The 13893-nt window shown below is 45.0% G+C and overlaps 1 protein-coding gene across 7 annotated transcripts in view; it reads right to left on the minus strand.

Annotated features, from left to right (window-relative positions):
- Positions 1–13893, minus strand: part of LOC149329965 (venom metalloproteinase antarease-like TserMP_B) — a 73450-nt gene that overhangs the window by 15202 nt on the left and 44355 nt on the right. For 6 of the 7 annotated variants that reach the window (XM_089560680.1, XM_089560679.1, XM_089560676.1 and 3 more), the window contains 2 exons: positions 4129–4258; positions 1200–1313 (listed from right to left, as the gene is read on the minus strand). In XM_089560680.1, the coding sequence (XP_089416806.1) occupies positions 1200–1313; positions 4129–4258 (244 nt within the window). Of the gene's footprint in view, positions 1–1199; positions 1314–1713; positions 1870–4121; positions 4259–13893 lie in introns of those variants that run through there. The other variant, XM_089560681.1, reaches the window with a different exon arrangement.

Raw genomic sequence — 13893 nt, forward strand, 5'->3', positions numbered from 1 at the left:
ACCACCACTTCTTGTGCCGTAACTGCTTTGTAGTACATACAGCAGGTATTTATGGTTGAGCAGAGGTAGTAACATCTGATATTATTACTTCGTTACTACCCCTTTTTTTCGTTTTCGGTGCACGTGATCATAACAACCTGGCTGCACGGCGCGATTCCGCCGTTAAAGTCGTACCACATCGTTAATAACTTCGAAGGGAGGCATTTCTAACATCGTGTCAATCTTCCTGCACATTATCTGGTTTTGGCAGCACCACAGGCACTGCTGATTTTACGTCTGCGCAATACGCTGCAAGCGTTGTGAGACTTCGCCTCCCTCTGTGTTGACGCCTTAAGCTGAACGCCAGCCTTGCAGAAGCACCAACAGACCTTACCGTCAACGCAGGTGACATACCCTTATTTCCTGGGACATTACAGTGGCAGCTAGGAACTGAAGGAAGGTTCTGCCCTCGCCTATGGGAACTGAAGAGTTCTTCCTAAGCATGAGGTTGATCCTTCCGGAAGCGGGCAACCTAAGGTGCCCCATCCTTGCAGTGCTCATAAAGCGTCCACGGCCGCTTGCACATCTAGCGCTTAGGATCGTGAACAGAAGTACTAAAACATGCAGGTAAACAGACAAGCAGCTGAAACCCAAGTTCTCCGAGGTACAGCTTTATCAACGCCGCTTTGAAATTTTGCCTCTACAGCACCTGAAAGCATAGCATAATCTCAAATTTTCTGCCCACATGTTACCTCTGCCAAGTACGTCATTGACTCAACATCGAGCACATTTAGATGCGCACAGGTCACAGCGGAAGCGTGGTGTCTAAAAGAGTTATCAGGCATCAGGTGATGTGTTGCTGTGTAAAGTATACAACGACTTGTGAATGTACTTCACTTTTACAGAAAGCGTTGGAAACATTTCAGCGTTCGAACTCCGAGTGCTTGCACAAGGTTAGCGGCGTTCGTTTTTCTGCCACAGAGAGAAGCGTATTCATTGCAATTCCCTATAGTGTGGCTTGGGTGTTTTTTGTAGAGCCAGTTTTAAGCGAAACAAAGGTTCGAAGCATTTTCATATGTTTATTACGTACATTCAGGCAAGTTTTCAACGTCCATTATATATAAGGACCATACATGTTATTTTCTGTGGAATACTAAGGAGAAGAATCATGAAACATTTCAGCAAGGAACTCCATGAGTATGCAGCATGTCTGGGCTTACCTTTCTTGTGGAACATCTCATTCCATCTAAGAATTTGTGCGCTGTGCAGAATGGACCAGCATCCTCTCGTTCAAAGTCGCAACACATTAGGTTACATTTCTCGTGATCGCTTTCCTTTTCGTGAAAAAGAAGCAAAATTAGGAAGAATGAGCGAAACTGCCAATCCCTGCTAAGAACAGGAAACGTATTCTCGTATGTTCTCCTCGTAAACGGAGTGCAAATGGTGTCTCCGGTTTGGTTCCACAGGCAACGTTTCAGACGTAATGACTTCGTTTCCTGAATCAAATTTGAATTCCTTGCCTTGCAACTTTTCGTGCTGTCTTGGCAAGACACTAGCATTTAAAAAAAATCATAGATTACCAAAGCATAGAGGTGCATTGGAGTCGTCACTTCGGGCAAATCCGTGCTTATGCGTGACGGAACAGCGCAAAACACCGGGACAAGAGACAAGCGCTTGTCTCTTGTCCCGGTGTTTTGCGCTGTTCCGTCACAAATGAGTAACCAACATGCCCAAGCTGCTGTCCTGGCGTGCTTATGCGTTTTTGTTGCACTGCTACGAGTGGTAATAGCTGCCTAAAAATCTTTTAACGCCACTGAATGTAAGGAAATTGCAGCTTTTTACCTGTGGCGTAAAACACGCTGGTACTGATTCCTACGTCTGTCAGAGGTCCTGAAGAGGATGAAGACAAAACAAACGTCAGTCCACTTGCTGCATAGCAGCAGATGTATTAAAATTTCCTGGCCAGGAACTTGTGAGGGTACTAAATATAGCTTCATGGCTGTCACACCAGCGATTATTTTATCCAATATTTTGGACAAATTTTCTATTGTACCGTCTCAGTAGGATAAACCTTGCTCTATAGATACATTACCCTTCTGCATTGTTTTTGATGACGCATATTGAGTTCTATTCGCTGACGTGTGTCCGTTGCTGTGGCGAATTCCTATTCAGGGCAGTGTAGTAACTATCTAGGCATTTATTGCTGTATCTAGATTGAGGGGAGATTCTCTAAAAAAGCGTGCTTTGCTACACAAATGATTCCTAATGTGCCCCAGGTGCTAAGATTTAATCGGGACATGTCTATCAATATGCCCTTTTAGTGAAAGCGGAGGTCCTAGACGTTAAATTCCGTCTACCCTTCATACTCACTGGTACAGGCGGCCAAATCTTTAGCTGGCGTGAGCGCTGGCCCCTTTTTCTGCGCTCGTGCGCTTTGTGACGAAGTAAACTTGGGGAAAAGCTCGATATTAAGCAGGGGTTCAGTGAGCCTCTGCTTAAATTTGATAACTTAGCAAGTTTGCGCCGTAATAAGCTGCAGGAGCACGGAAAACGCGGCCGTCACGCACGCCAGCTAAAGATTTGGCCGGCTTTACTTCCACATGTAACGAGAAAGCATGTGTCGTCCGCTTCTCAAGACCAGTATCACGGGCTACGAGGCTTCTTTGTCTAGAAACCAAATACGTAAATTTTGAGGTGCACTTGAGCTATGAGAAGCTGTTTGTATTACCCCGTAGACTTAGAGCCCGGGGCTCTATAATATGTTGGCACTGTAGCCATCTGAATATGAAGATTTGAAGTCAGGCAAGTATGCCGCTAAATTTCTTGCACATGAAATATTCAGCCTTTAGATGAGACTTACTGCAGAGATGAAATATCTTCACGTGGTTCTGCTGCACCTTTAGACGCCATAACTCTATCCTCATACGGATGTGTCTGCAATTCCCTCAGAATGAGGCCGCGGAAACCCAAGCAGCTATTTCTATGCACGTTGTCAAAAAATGTACGCAGCCATTTAGAACCGTACATTGCACATCGTAGTAAGCATCACTACCCAAACTAATGCCTATCCCATATCCCTCCAAATAACCTTGTCCTATCCCAAATGAGGCTGCCATATTTCAGGAATCTTCCAACCTTCGCCCGCCAACCTGACTTTCTGACGTCCCGCGCAAAACTTTTATGCGCCTTGGAATCCACTCAGTTACCGTCTATTACCCTCGCTTATTTTTCTTCACATTACATGTTTTATCCATATAATTTACCCGTGTTTGTTCCCTGATCCACTCTGCTCGTTTCGCACCGCTTAATGTTGCGCCTATAGTTTCATTTTCCATAGATCGCTCTGCTCTCCCCAGTTTAAGCTCTTCCCTCTGCTTTAGCCTCAACGTTTCTGGCACATAGGGAAAGCTGCTGTGAATTTTGTTGTGAGGAATTCTGGTAAAACGCCATTCATGATCTGAGTGCTGAAAAATGTACACCACCCCAATCTTGTCCTCCTAGTTATTTCGTTGTCGTGGTCCGGAAGTGCTATTGCTTCCTGCATGAGCCGATGTATACCACACCGCTTGCAAAGCTCCGCTGCATATCGCAAACTGCTATTCGCTTCCGAGACTGGTGAAATTTTTATTACATTTCTTCACAGTGATTTGTAAACTCACCGTTATTCGTTACCTCTTCAGGTCCTGGATATTCTTTGACAATACGGCTGTCAAGTTACTTATCGAAGTAATGACAATAAGAAATTGAACATTATTGCCGCGTTCTTACTGAGATTTTATTCCCAACTCGTTCTAGACAGTTTAAGCGCGTGGTATGAAAGTGCACGCTAAAACAAATATTCAGGAAATATTTTTCTATTCAGCGCAAATGGTGCAGATGGGTGACGGTCACAAAGTCCTGCAGCCCTCAATGTGAATCGCTCATGGGGATGCATGGCAAAGTGACGGAAAATACAGTTGTGATTAAGCAATCATTATAATTCGATGGTTGCATGCGCCTTTTAGAAACGGCGGCTCTTATCGCAATCTGCTTGTTTGACGACAGACTGTACGAAGCGGCTTGCTTGATCCCGACCGAAAATGAAATACAGGATTCCTGCCCGATGAGGAGCAAACAAAATCAAGAAGAGAAATAATTCATACTACACACGTGTGATGACAACGAGGCCCTTCCGCGTAGAAACTGGCAGAGTTGATACGGTGTCATGTTCTTTCCGGGAAATTCCCTCGTTTTCTCATATGCTTCAGCCGTAACGTTAATACAGCTCGGGGGAAGTGTTCTGCACAGGAAAAAAGTAGAGATCTTTAGCACAAGTTGAACTCAACCCTATTCAACGGAAGGCATTTTTGTCTATTTAACATCAAATGCCTGGAGGTTTAGGGCTGAAGGGAGCAATACACATGCGTGAGTGATTTCGGAAATAGTCAGGATACGCAATATTTCTTACGATAACTCATGCTGTTCAAGAGGCACTTGCGTCTGCTTTCAAATGCTCGTGCTGTAGGTGTTGATAGACTTTTAGCCCATTATTAAATGCCCAGTGAGTAAGAATTGATGCATGGAGATTTTATTGCGTACTAACGTCTCTTAACTCACAGCAGCGAGGAAATGGTGGCGTAAAGTGTTATTTTGGATTAATGGACATGTCTACCAATGTTGCTAGTTCAATCCTTATGGTGCCGGCCGTATTTCGGGAGTGGTGATATACAGAAACTAGTTGTGGGGCGCGGTGTTAGTTTGAAAATTAGTATTGCTTTAAATTATGCTAGAGTCCCTTCTACGGCGTCCCTCAGAGGCAATGTGTCGGTATGGGAAGTTGAATATCGCACACCAAATACCTCTTCATCAATTTCTTGGTTCTCACATTAATGTGATCTTGTACACTCCCGCGTACTACACAAAAAGCTACACTATCCTTCAGGGACCCAGCCTGCCCCTAGCCCCCCCCCATGATCATAGCACGATGTTAGAAAAGGGAATGCGCCGATGGCTCTGTGCGCTTGAAAGGCTTTCTTTAAGCAGGCAACAATATTAGTTTGTCCTTTCATGTTTTAGCAGTGTGCCTTTCTTACCCTGAACTTTAGAGCTTCTAGGGAAAGAATTAAAGGGTATATGGCTGGACATAACATAACATAACATTTCCACACCGCTGCTACAATCAAGCGATGACGCATTCTACCAGCAGCCCTTCAAATATCTTCACCTGGATCCACTACAGTTAATGCGCCCGGCTTTCTACGTACCTTCATCGTCGACTCTGACGTCACATCGCAGTGGCAATTTAAGCGGCTGTCTGAGCGACAGTCCGTTTAGTTGGCACGGAAGCAGCATTTGGAACACCATGGCTCATGCAGCGCATCTTTACCCTTCGCAGGTGTGTAAAAACGTTTCGCTTTATGCTAAGAAAAGTGACGATCCGTTCTTGCTATTGCTTCCGTGCCAACAAGTGCTTTGTGAAATTGTCTGCGATTGTTTCTCAATGGCGATGCTCATACTGCGCTCCGGTGATGTAGAGACTAATCCGGGGCCCACCACGCGTAATACTGAAGCATTACTTGAACTGCAACATTTGCCCGCCAATCCTTCGGAGCAGATGGAAGTTCTTTTTCGGCTATTAAAGGACCTCCAGGCACGATCTGTAGAATCCGCTAAGGGCCAGGCCGAGTTGGTTAGCGACGTTAAGGCAATTAAGGTTGGTCAAAAGAACATCGAGACCAAAATTGAGGCAATCCAGACGAGGTTAGACAATCTTGAAGAAAAAACAAAGGTATTAGACCGTCTCGATGATGACATTGCTGGAATTCAAGTGTCAGCACAAGTCCAGACAAATCGGCTCGACTCTTTAAAACTGCGTGTTGACGAACTTGAGGATAGATCTCGACGCAATAATTTAATTTTTCATGGAATCCCTGATTCTCGCGAATCATGGGAACAGTCAGAGTCGAACGTAAGGGCAGCACTAGCCGAAGCAATCGACAGCCTACCCGACACAGCAATAGAACGCGCCCATCGCATAGGTCGCTACACGCCCGATAAGTGTCGCCCAATTGTTGTCAAATTCGCCAGCACGAAAACAAAAGACAAAGTACTTTCCACGCGAGCAAAGCTAAAAGAAAATGATGTCTCTATTTCCGAAGATTTTTCGCCCGCCACACGCCATGCCCGAACCGAAAAAAACTCATTGAGTACGCTAAAAGCCAGCCCCAACCATGTACTTTCCAGTTAAGATACACTAAACTAATCATGAATAAAAAACAGTTCGTCTATGACCCGGCAACAGACACCATCAGCGAAAATGCCGCGTACGAACCACGAGATAGCGGCGAGCATGTTGATTGTGAACACGTCCCAAGTTAGGAAAGCGCGAGGGGAAGTGGACAAGACGCGTCCCACGTATCAGTTTTTTTTACTAATATTCGTAGCATCATGAATAAACGCGCTTCCTTAACTTCTGTCTTAGATACTTGCAATACCGATATTTTAGTGCTTACAGAAACGTGGCTGCATTCACAGGTTCAAGATCACGAACTTTTTCAGACCGCTCATCGTTTTTCACTCTATCGTTGTGACCGAACAATGCGACAGGGAGGCGGCGTGCTCTTAGCCATTTCGAAAGATCTTGCATCCCAGTGTATTCATGTATCTACTGACTTAGAAATGGTTTGGGCCATCGTTGAACTAAACCACCAGAAGATAATCATTGGTGTTTGTTACCGCCCCCCAAACCATTCATCTAACTTCGTAAATGAGGTACATGATATCATTAACATCGTTACATGCCGTTATCCCACTTTACCTTTATTTCTGCTTGGCGATTTTAACCTACTAAATATAGTATGGAACACTGGATCTCCAACCTTACAGCCTTTTTCTTCATTAGCCAATGAGTTCTTAGAAATGTGCTCTGTTTTTTCGTTTTCACAACTTGTTACGCAGCCTACAAGAATTATGGAATCTGTCGCAAACACACTGGACCTTGTATTAACAGCGCAACCTGATCTTGTTTCCGACATCACGTACTTACCCGGCTTGAGCGACCATTCGGCCCTTTCATTCAACTTGAATATCTTGCGACCAAAAACCGTTAAAAAATTCAAACCGTTTCGAAATTATGCAAAAGCTGATTTTGAAGCCATTAATACTGAATTATCAGTCTTCCTTGACGTCTTTCTACAAGACTTTGACTGCCGTAGTGTTCAGTCTAACTGGAATATGTTTTCTTCCAAAATTGCTGAATTAACAAACAAATACATCCCACTTCGCACCCTTGTCTGTAACCATAACGCTCCATGGTACAGCACCTGTCTCAAGCGCTTGTCTAATAAAAAAAAGCGTCTCTACAAATCTGCGAAAGGTTCTGTTAGCATAACACGGTGGACTAAATACAAACTGGCAGCCCATGAGTATTTAACCGCGCTTAAACAAGCAAACTTTCTTCATAATACCCTGCCATCAATGCTTAAAACCGACATAAAAAAATTCTGGCGTGTGATTAACCCCAAAGCGGATGACATGATAACCTTGATTGACAGCTCTTCCAATGTTATTCCAGCTAACGAATGTGCGTCTGTACTTAACGAAGTTTTCCTGCGCAACTTTTCTTCAACTACCAATATTACGCCCCAATCTACGCACAACAATGTTTATCCAGCAATGTTTCCCACAACCATTGAAGCAGAAGGCATCGAATCAATAATTTCATCTCTAAAACCATCTTCCGCTCCTGGGCACGATTTAATCAACGCGAAATTTTTTAAAAACACGAGCTGTTATTCTTCCATTTTTCTAACAAAGATATTCCAGCAGTCGCTCGAAAAAAGTTCTTTGCCGGCTGAATGGAAGGTAGGGAAGGTGATCCCACTCCATAAATCAGGTGACAAGCATTGTCCTTTTAACTACCGGCCTATCTCGCTCACTTGCATCCCATGTAAAATTCTAGAACATGTCCTTGCCTCAAATCTAGCTAGCTTTCTCGAATCTAATTCATTTTTCTCACCATCGCAACATGGCTTTCGCAAGACTTATTCATGTGAAACACAACTAGTATCATTCACGCATCAGCTAAACGTCATCCTTGCCCGCTGTTCACTTGCCGACTGTATATTTTTAGATTTCTCGAAAGCATTTGATAAAGTATGCCATAACCTTCTAATGTTTAAGTTACATCAACTTAACATTGATCCCAAACTGCTTGCTTGGATCGAATGCTTTCTTTTTAACCGTTCGCAATTTGTTTCTGCTAATGACTCAACCTCGCAGCCAAGTAAAGTACAGTCCGGCGTACCTCAAGGGTCGGTACTTGGTCCTCTACTTTTTTTAATTTACATTAATGATCTACCCTCTTGTGTTTCCTCTAACATTCATTTATTCGCAGATGATTGCGTCATCTACAGGGAAATAATTTGCGACGATGACATATCTTCTCTTCAATCAGACCTTAACGCTATCTGTATTTGGTGCCAATCATGGTCAATGGAATTAAACATCAAAAAATGTAAATTTCTGCGTGTATCAAGAACATCCGGCCAACTACCTTCCTATCACCTTAATAATGTCCCTCTAGATCCTGTTTCTTCTTACAAATATCTTGGTATCCATATTACTAGCAACCTCACTTGGTCCATTCACACTTCTTACGTAATTAATAATGCTAATCGCATGCTGGGATATCTAAAACGTAATTTCTCTAAGGCACCTTCTTCCCTAAAACTACTTCTATATAAGACACTGGTCCGCTCAAAGCTAGAGTATGCTGCAGCAGTGTGGGATCCCTTTCAACAAAACCTAATTCACTCATTAGAAATGGTCCAGAATAATTCTGCTCGTTTTATTGTATGTAATTATAACCGAACTGCCAGCATCTCTGCAATGAAATTAAATCTCAGCCTGCCATCTTTAGCATCTCGCCGTGAAGCCCTTAGACTCTCACTTTTTCACAAGATATTTTATCATCCTTCACTTTGCCACGAACTGATCTCCCCTCCCCAATACATTTCATCAAGGCTAGATCACAATAACAAAGTCGGAATTCCATTTTGCAAAACTAATGCCATGTTTCAGTCATTTCTTCCGCGCACAGCTGCTGAGTGGAATCACCTTCCTGCATCTACCGCTACCATTACTGACAACCAACGCTTCAAAACAGCATTAGAAAACTTTGTATAAGTAGGAGCATCATCTTTTTTTTTTAATTCTATATTCTTGTTGTTTTTTGTACGAGCGTTTTGTTTGTTTGTTTTTCACTGTATTGCTGCGCTGTATTTTGTGTATTATATACTATTAACCAGCACACCAAGAACCCAACAGCTAATAATGTATAACTAGGAGCAATCATTTTTGTATTACTAATTAGTTTGCTGCACTGTACATTTTTTTTCTTAAATTTTTGTAACCACTCCCCTCTATAATGCCTCTGGCCCTGAGGGTACACGAAATAAATAAATAAATAAATAAACTTAAACTTCAGCTCAGCGCCCGTATCATCGTCCTGCCTCATCTCGTATGTTTTGTAGCGCCTTATTTCTTGAAGATTCGCGTAATATCTATGGAAAGGCTTTCATAAATATCTTGTATAAATTAAGAGTCGTCAGGAATTAACATTACGAAAATAATTAACATCTGAGAAGCTGGATATACGGTTATCTTATTTACTTTTCTATGTTTAAAATTTACATTTTTGCTATTTTTTCACAAATTGTATTAGCTCTGATCTTGGTATTAATTTCGAAGCAGATTTCGTGTTGTTGCTCAATAGATTACTGAGGTTTAATGAACAAAAAACTCCCCTGAAAAAATTTAAGACTGGTGCTGCCATAGAAAATCGTAATTCTAGCATTGTTGCTTGATTTCTCGTCTCCTCGCCTTATCAACTCTTTTTCATTACACCACTTTTCCAACGGGCCTAGGCGTGGGCCTGATGGTGAACAAATGTTGGTATCGGGCTTCTGCACGTGTAGAAAAAATACCATAGTTAATATATGTGTGTCAACTTGTGCATAAAGTCCGTGATACGCTCACCGAAATGGCAATGTAGATGACGATTCCGCAGCCTTTATTTTTGACGCAGTAGTACTTATAGTGTCCCCACGACCCGCGTCGTTTGAACGACCCGTGACATTCTGGTGGAGGTCGCTTCTGTGTTGACTACCGGCGCCTCAACAGAGTCACGAAGAAGGACGCATATCCACTTCCACGCATCGATGACGCTCTTGATCGCCTGCGCCATGCCCGTTACTTTTCGTCCATCGAACTTAAGAGCGGGTATTGGCAAATAGAAGTGGATGAGCGCGACAGAGAGAAGACTGCTTTCGTCACTCCAGATGGACTTTATGAGTTCAAGGTGATGCCCTTCGGACTCTGTACAGCTCCAGCGACCTTCCAGCGCGTTATGGACACCGTGCTCACCGGCCTCAAATGGCAAACATGCCTTGTCTACCTTGATGACGTCGTAATTTTTTCAAGCACGTTTCATGAACATCTGGTTCGCCTAAAAGCCGTCCTTCAAGCTATCAGAAACGCCGGCCTCACCCTGAAGCCTACGAAGTGCCAGTTTGGCTATGACGAACTGAAGTTTCTCGGTCACGTCGTCAGTCACGAGGGCGTCCGTCCTGATCCAGATAAAACAGTGGCCGTCGCTTCCTTCCCGACGCCGTCAGACAAGAACGCCGTGCGGAGATTCCTGGGCCTCTGCGCTTACTACAGACGCTTTGTTCCCAACTTTTCAGATATCGCCGCGCCGCTTACTCGCCTCACGAAAGAGTCCGTCCACTTCCAGTGGTCTGATGAAGAGCAGACTGCATTTGACCATCTGAAACGGCGCCTGCAGGCTTCCCCTGTACTAGGCCATTTTGATCAGGACGCCGCGACTGAGGTCCACACTGACGCTAGTAACACGGGTCTCGGGGCCGTCTTGATCCATCATCAGAATGGCGCCGAGCGTGTCATCGCATACGCCAGTCGTGTTTTATCGAAGGCAGAAATCAATTACTCGACAACCGAAAAAGAATGCCTCGCAGTAATTTGGGCGATCACTAAGTTCCGACCCTATCTGTACGGACGCCCATTCCAGGTGGTCACAGACCATCACTCCCTGTGTTAGTTGACCAATCTAAGGGACTCTGCAGGCCGACTTGCGCGGTGGGCTCTCAGACTGCAAGAATTCGACGTTACGATCGTCTACAAATCTGGTCGCCGACACACTGATGTTGACTGCCTGTCCCGCGCTCCCGTCGAATCTGCGCCTACTGATACGGACGACTTTGACATCTTCCTAGGTACTCTAGGTCCTGTAGATATGGCTGCGCGGCAGCGACTCGATCCCGACCTTCTCGCCGTGATCTCACATTTGGAGGGTCAAGGAGGCGTAGTTCCACGTCCTTTTGTGCGCGTACTGCCTCATTTATGCCTCCGAGACAACATTCTTTATAAGAAGAACTTTGCCGAGAGCCCGAAGTCATGGCTTTTGGTTGTGCCCACTGATCTACGCGACGAAATTATGGAAGCGTCTCATGATGACCCCTCCTCAGGACATTTGGGGTTCAGTCGAACGCTCGCGCGAATACGGTCGAAGTATTATTGGCCACAACTTGACAAGACAGTTCGCCATTACACAAGAACCTGCCGCGAGTGTCAACGGCGCAAGACCCCACCCATGAAGCCTGCGGGACTCCTTCACCCCATCACCCCACCGCTCAGACCGTTCCAGCAAATTGGTATGGACCTACTCGGACCTTTTCCTCAGTCGCGATCGGGGAACCGCTGGATCGCAGTTGCGACGGACTACCTTACGAGGTATGCCGAATCACGTGCTCTGCCGTCATCAACGGCTTCGGATGTGGCAAAGTTTTTCGTCGAGTCCGTTGTTCTTCGGCACGGTGCCCCAGAGGTCCTTATCACTGATCGTGGTGCCGCGTTTGTGTCCGAACTTCTTTCCCAGATACTGAGCTTAAGCCATACCGCTCACCGCAAAACTACCGCATACCACCCGCAAACAAACGGGCTGACCGAGCGCCTTAACAAGACCTTGGCTGACATGCTCTCAATGTATGTAGACATCGAGCACCGAACCTGGGACGAAGTGTTACCTTACGTCACTTTTGCGTATAACACCGCAGTTCAAGAAACTACCGGATTTTCACCATTTCGCCTGGTGCACGGCAGGGAAGTCACTACCATGCTCGACGCTATGCTGCCCCACCAGCCAGACGTCTACACTCACGCTGATGCTCAACTCGTCGCCCAACATGCGGAAGAAGCCCGACAGCTGGCCCGCCTCCGCATCCAAGCCCGCCAGCAAGTCGATGCTCGGCAATACAACCAAGGATGTTCAATTCAATCCTGGTGATCGCGTGTGGGTGTGGACTCCAATTCGACGCCGTGGCCTTAGCGAAAAGCTGCTCAAAAGATACTTTGGCCCGTACGAAGTGATTCGCCGTATAGGCGAGTTAAATTATGAAGTGTTGCCGATAGTAACGCGTGCGTCCCGCCGCCCGCCTGCCTCCGAGGTTGTTCACGTCGCTCGCCTCAAACCGTACTGTGACCGCTCGGAGCACGTGGCATAACTCTTCGCGACTTACGCGTTTTTCAGCGCTAATTTTGCTTCTCTGCGCATCGGGACGATGCGCCTTTCGGGAGGAGAGCAATGTCATGTGTGTTATTTTCCACTTAACGTCATCTTCAACGAGCGGGGAGCCGATCGCCGGCAAAGAGGAAGAGGCTCGGTGGGAAATCGCTCGTGAGCCCGGCCGCGACCGCTTGGACTACTGTCCCTGGCGCCTGCTCTCCCGTGGTCTCCAGTGTCCCCACGACCCGCGTCGTTTGAACGACCCGTGACAATATGAAGAAATAAGGCATATTTAAGCTGTTTTGTACGTGATGTAAAGGCATATTTTTTTTATTAAAGCCAAGTTTAAATAAGCCTTGGCTGAATGGGAGAGACACAGAAGCAGACAAAAGCAAGAATGTCAACCATGCGTGAGGGGCAGTTGGTTAACCTATATACGCTTAATTAAACTCTCGCGAAAATAACTATTTTTATATATCTCGACACATTGGATCCTACTCTCTGATAAGAATGCATTACTGCGTGCTCTCAGTTATGTGCTTCTTACACATGCATTTTGTTTTCCATTTCTCTAACTCAGTGCATGCACTGTTCCTTCCTCATATTGTCACTTAGCCTTTTGTTTCGATGTTCTAAGGGAGAAAATTTATAAATGGCACTAGTCCAGTTAGACTTAGATGTACAGCAACCATACGCATGCAGCTGTCAGTGAACCGCATTAACACATCATTTCCTCACTTCCTTTACAAGAGTGGACATTAGGGTAAATCTCAACTCTGCGTGAATAAACAATTTATTCTAATCAGTATACATCGCTACTTGTTTATTTACATCAGGTAGGGCATGTTCATCAAGCTTACACTGAAACAAAAGCTGGCAGGAAGATTGGCTAGTCGAGGATTCGTGCAACACGCTGACTGTTTGGAATTTGTGCTGAGAAAATTTTACACGGTGTTTAGAATGGAAAAACATGCCCTTAAATGACAACAGTATGGAAAGGGATAGTCCCGGTAACATTGCTGCGTCCTTATTCTTCCGTTTATTGCGTTACTTATCTTCTTGCTCTCACAACCTATCACTTAGTGATGACAGTGGTGCTGTGGCAGTGGTGGCTCCTCCCACGTGTCTCTACCCAATGACGGGTTGAGGAGCACAGTTGACGCGTTGAAGCACACAGTTGACACCTCGTTCAGTCTATGTACGGATATTTTGAAGTACTATTTACGGTTGGTCGAGCGAGTGTATCACTAAAGAGAAAAAGCACCAAAAGTTCAGCGCTCGCAGAATGAACTGCATCAGGCCAAAATCCTAACTAAGCCAGGGTCTAGACCTATAAAATACGTATTCGACTG

Source organism: Amblyomma mixtum, chromosome 9 (assembly GCF_055824585.1).
Source record: "Amblyomma mixtum isolate Tamu chromosome 9, ASM5582458v1, whole genome shotgun sequence".
NCBI classification, from domain to species: domain Eukaryota; kingdom Metazoa; phylum Arthropoda; class Arachnida; order Ixodida; family Ixodidae; genus Amblyomma; species Amblyomma mixtum.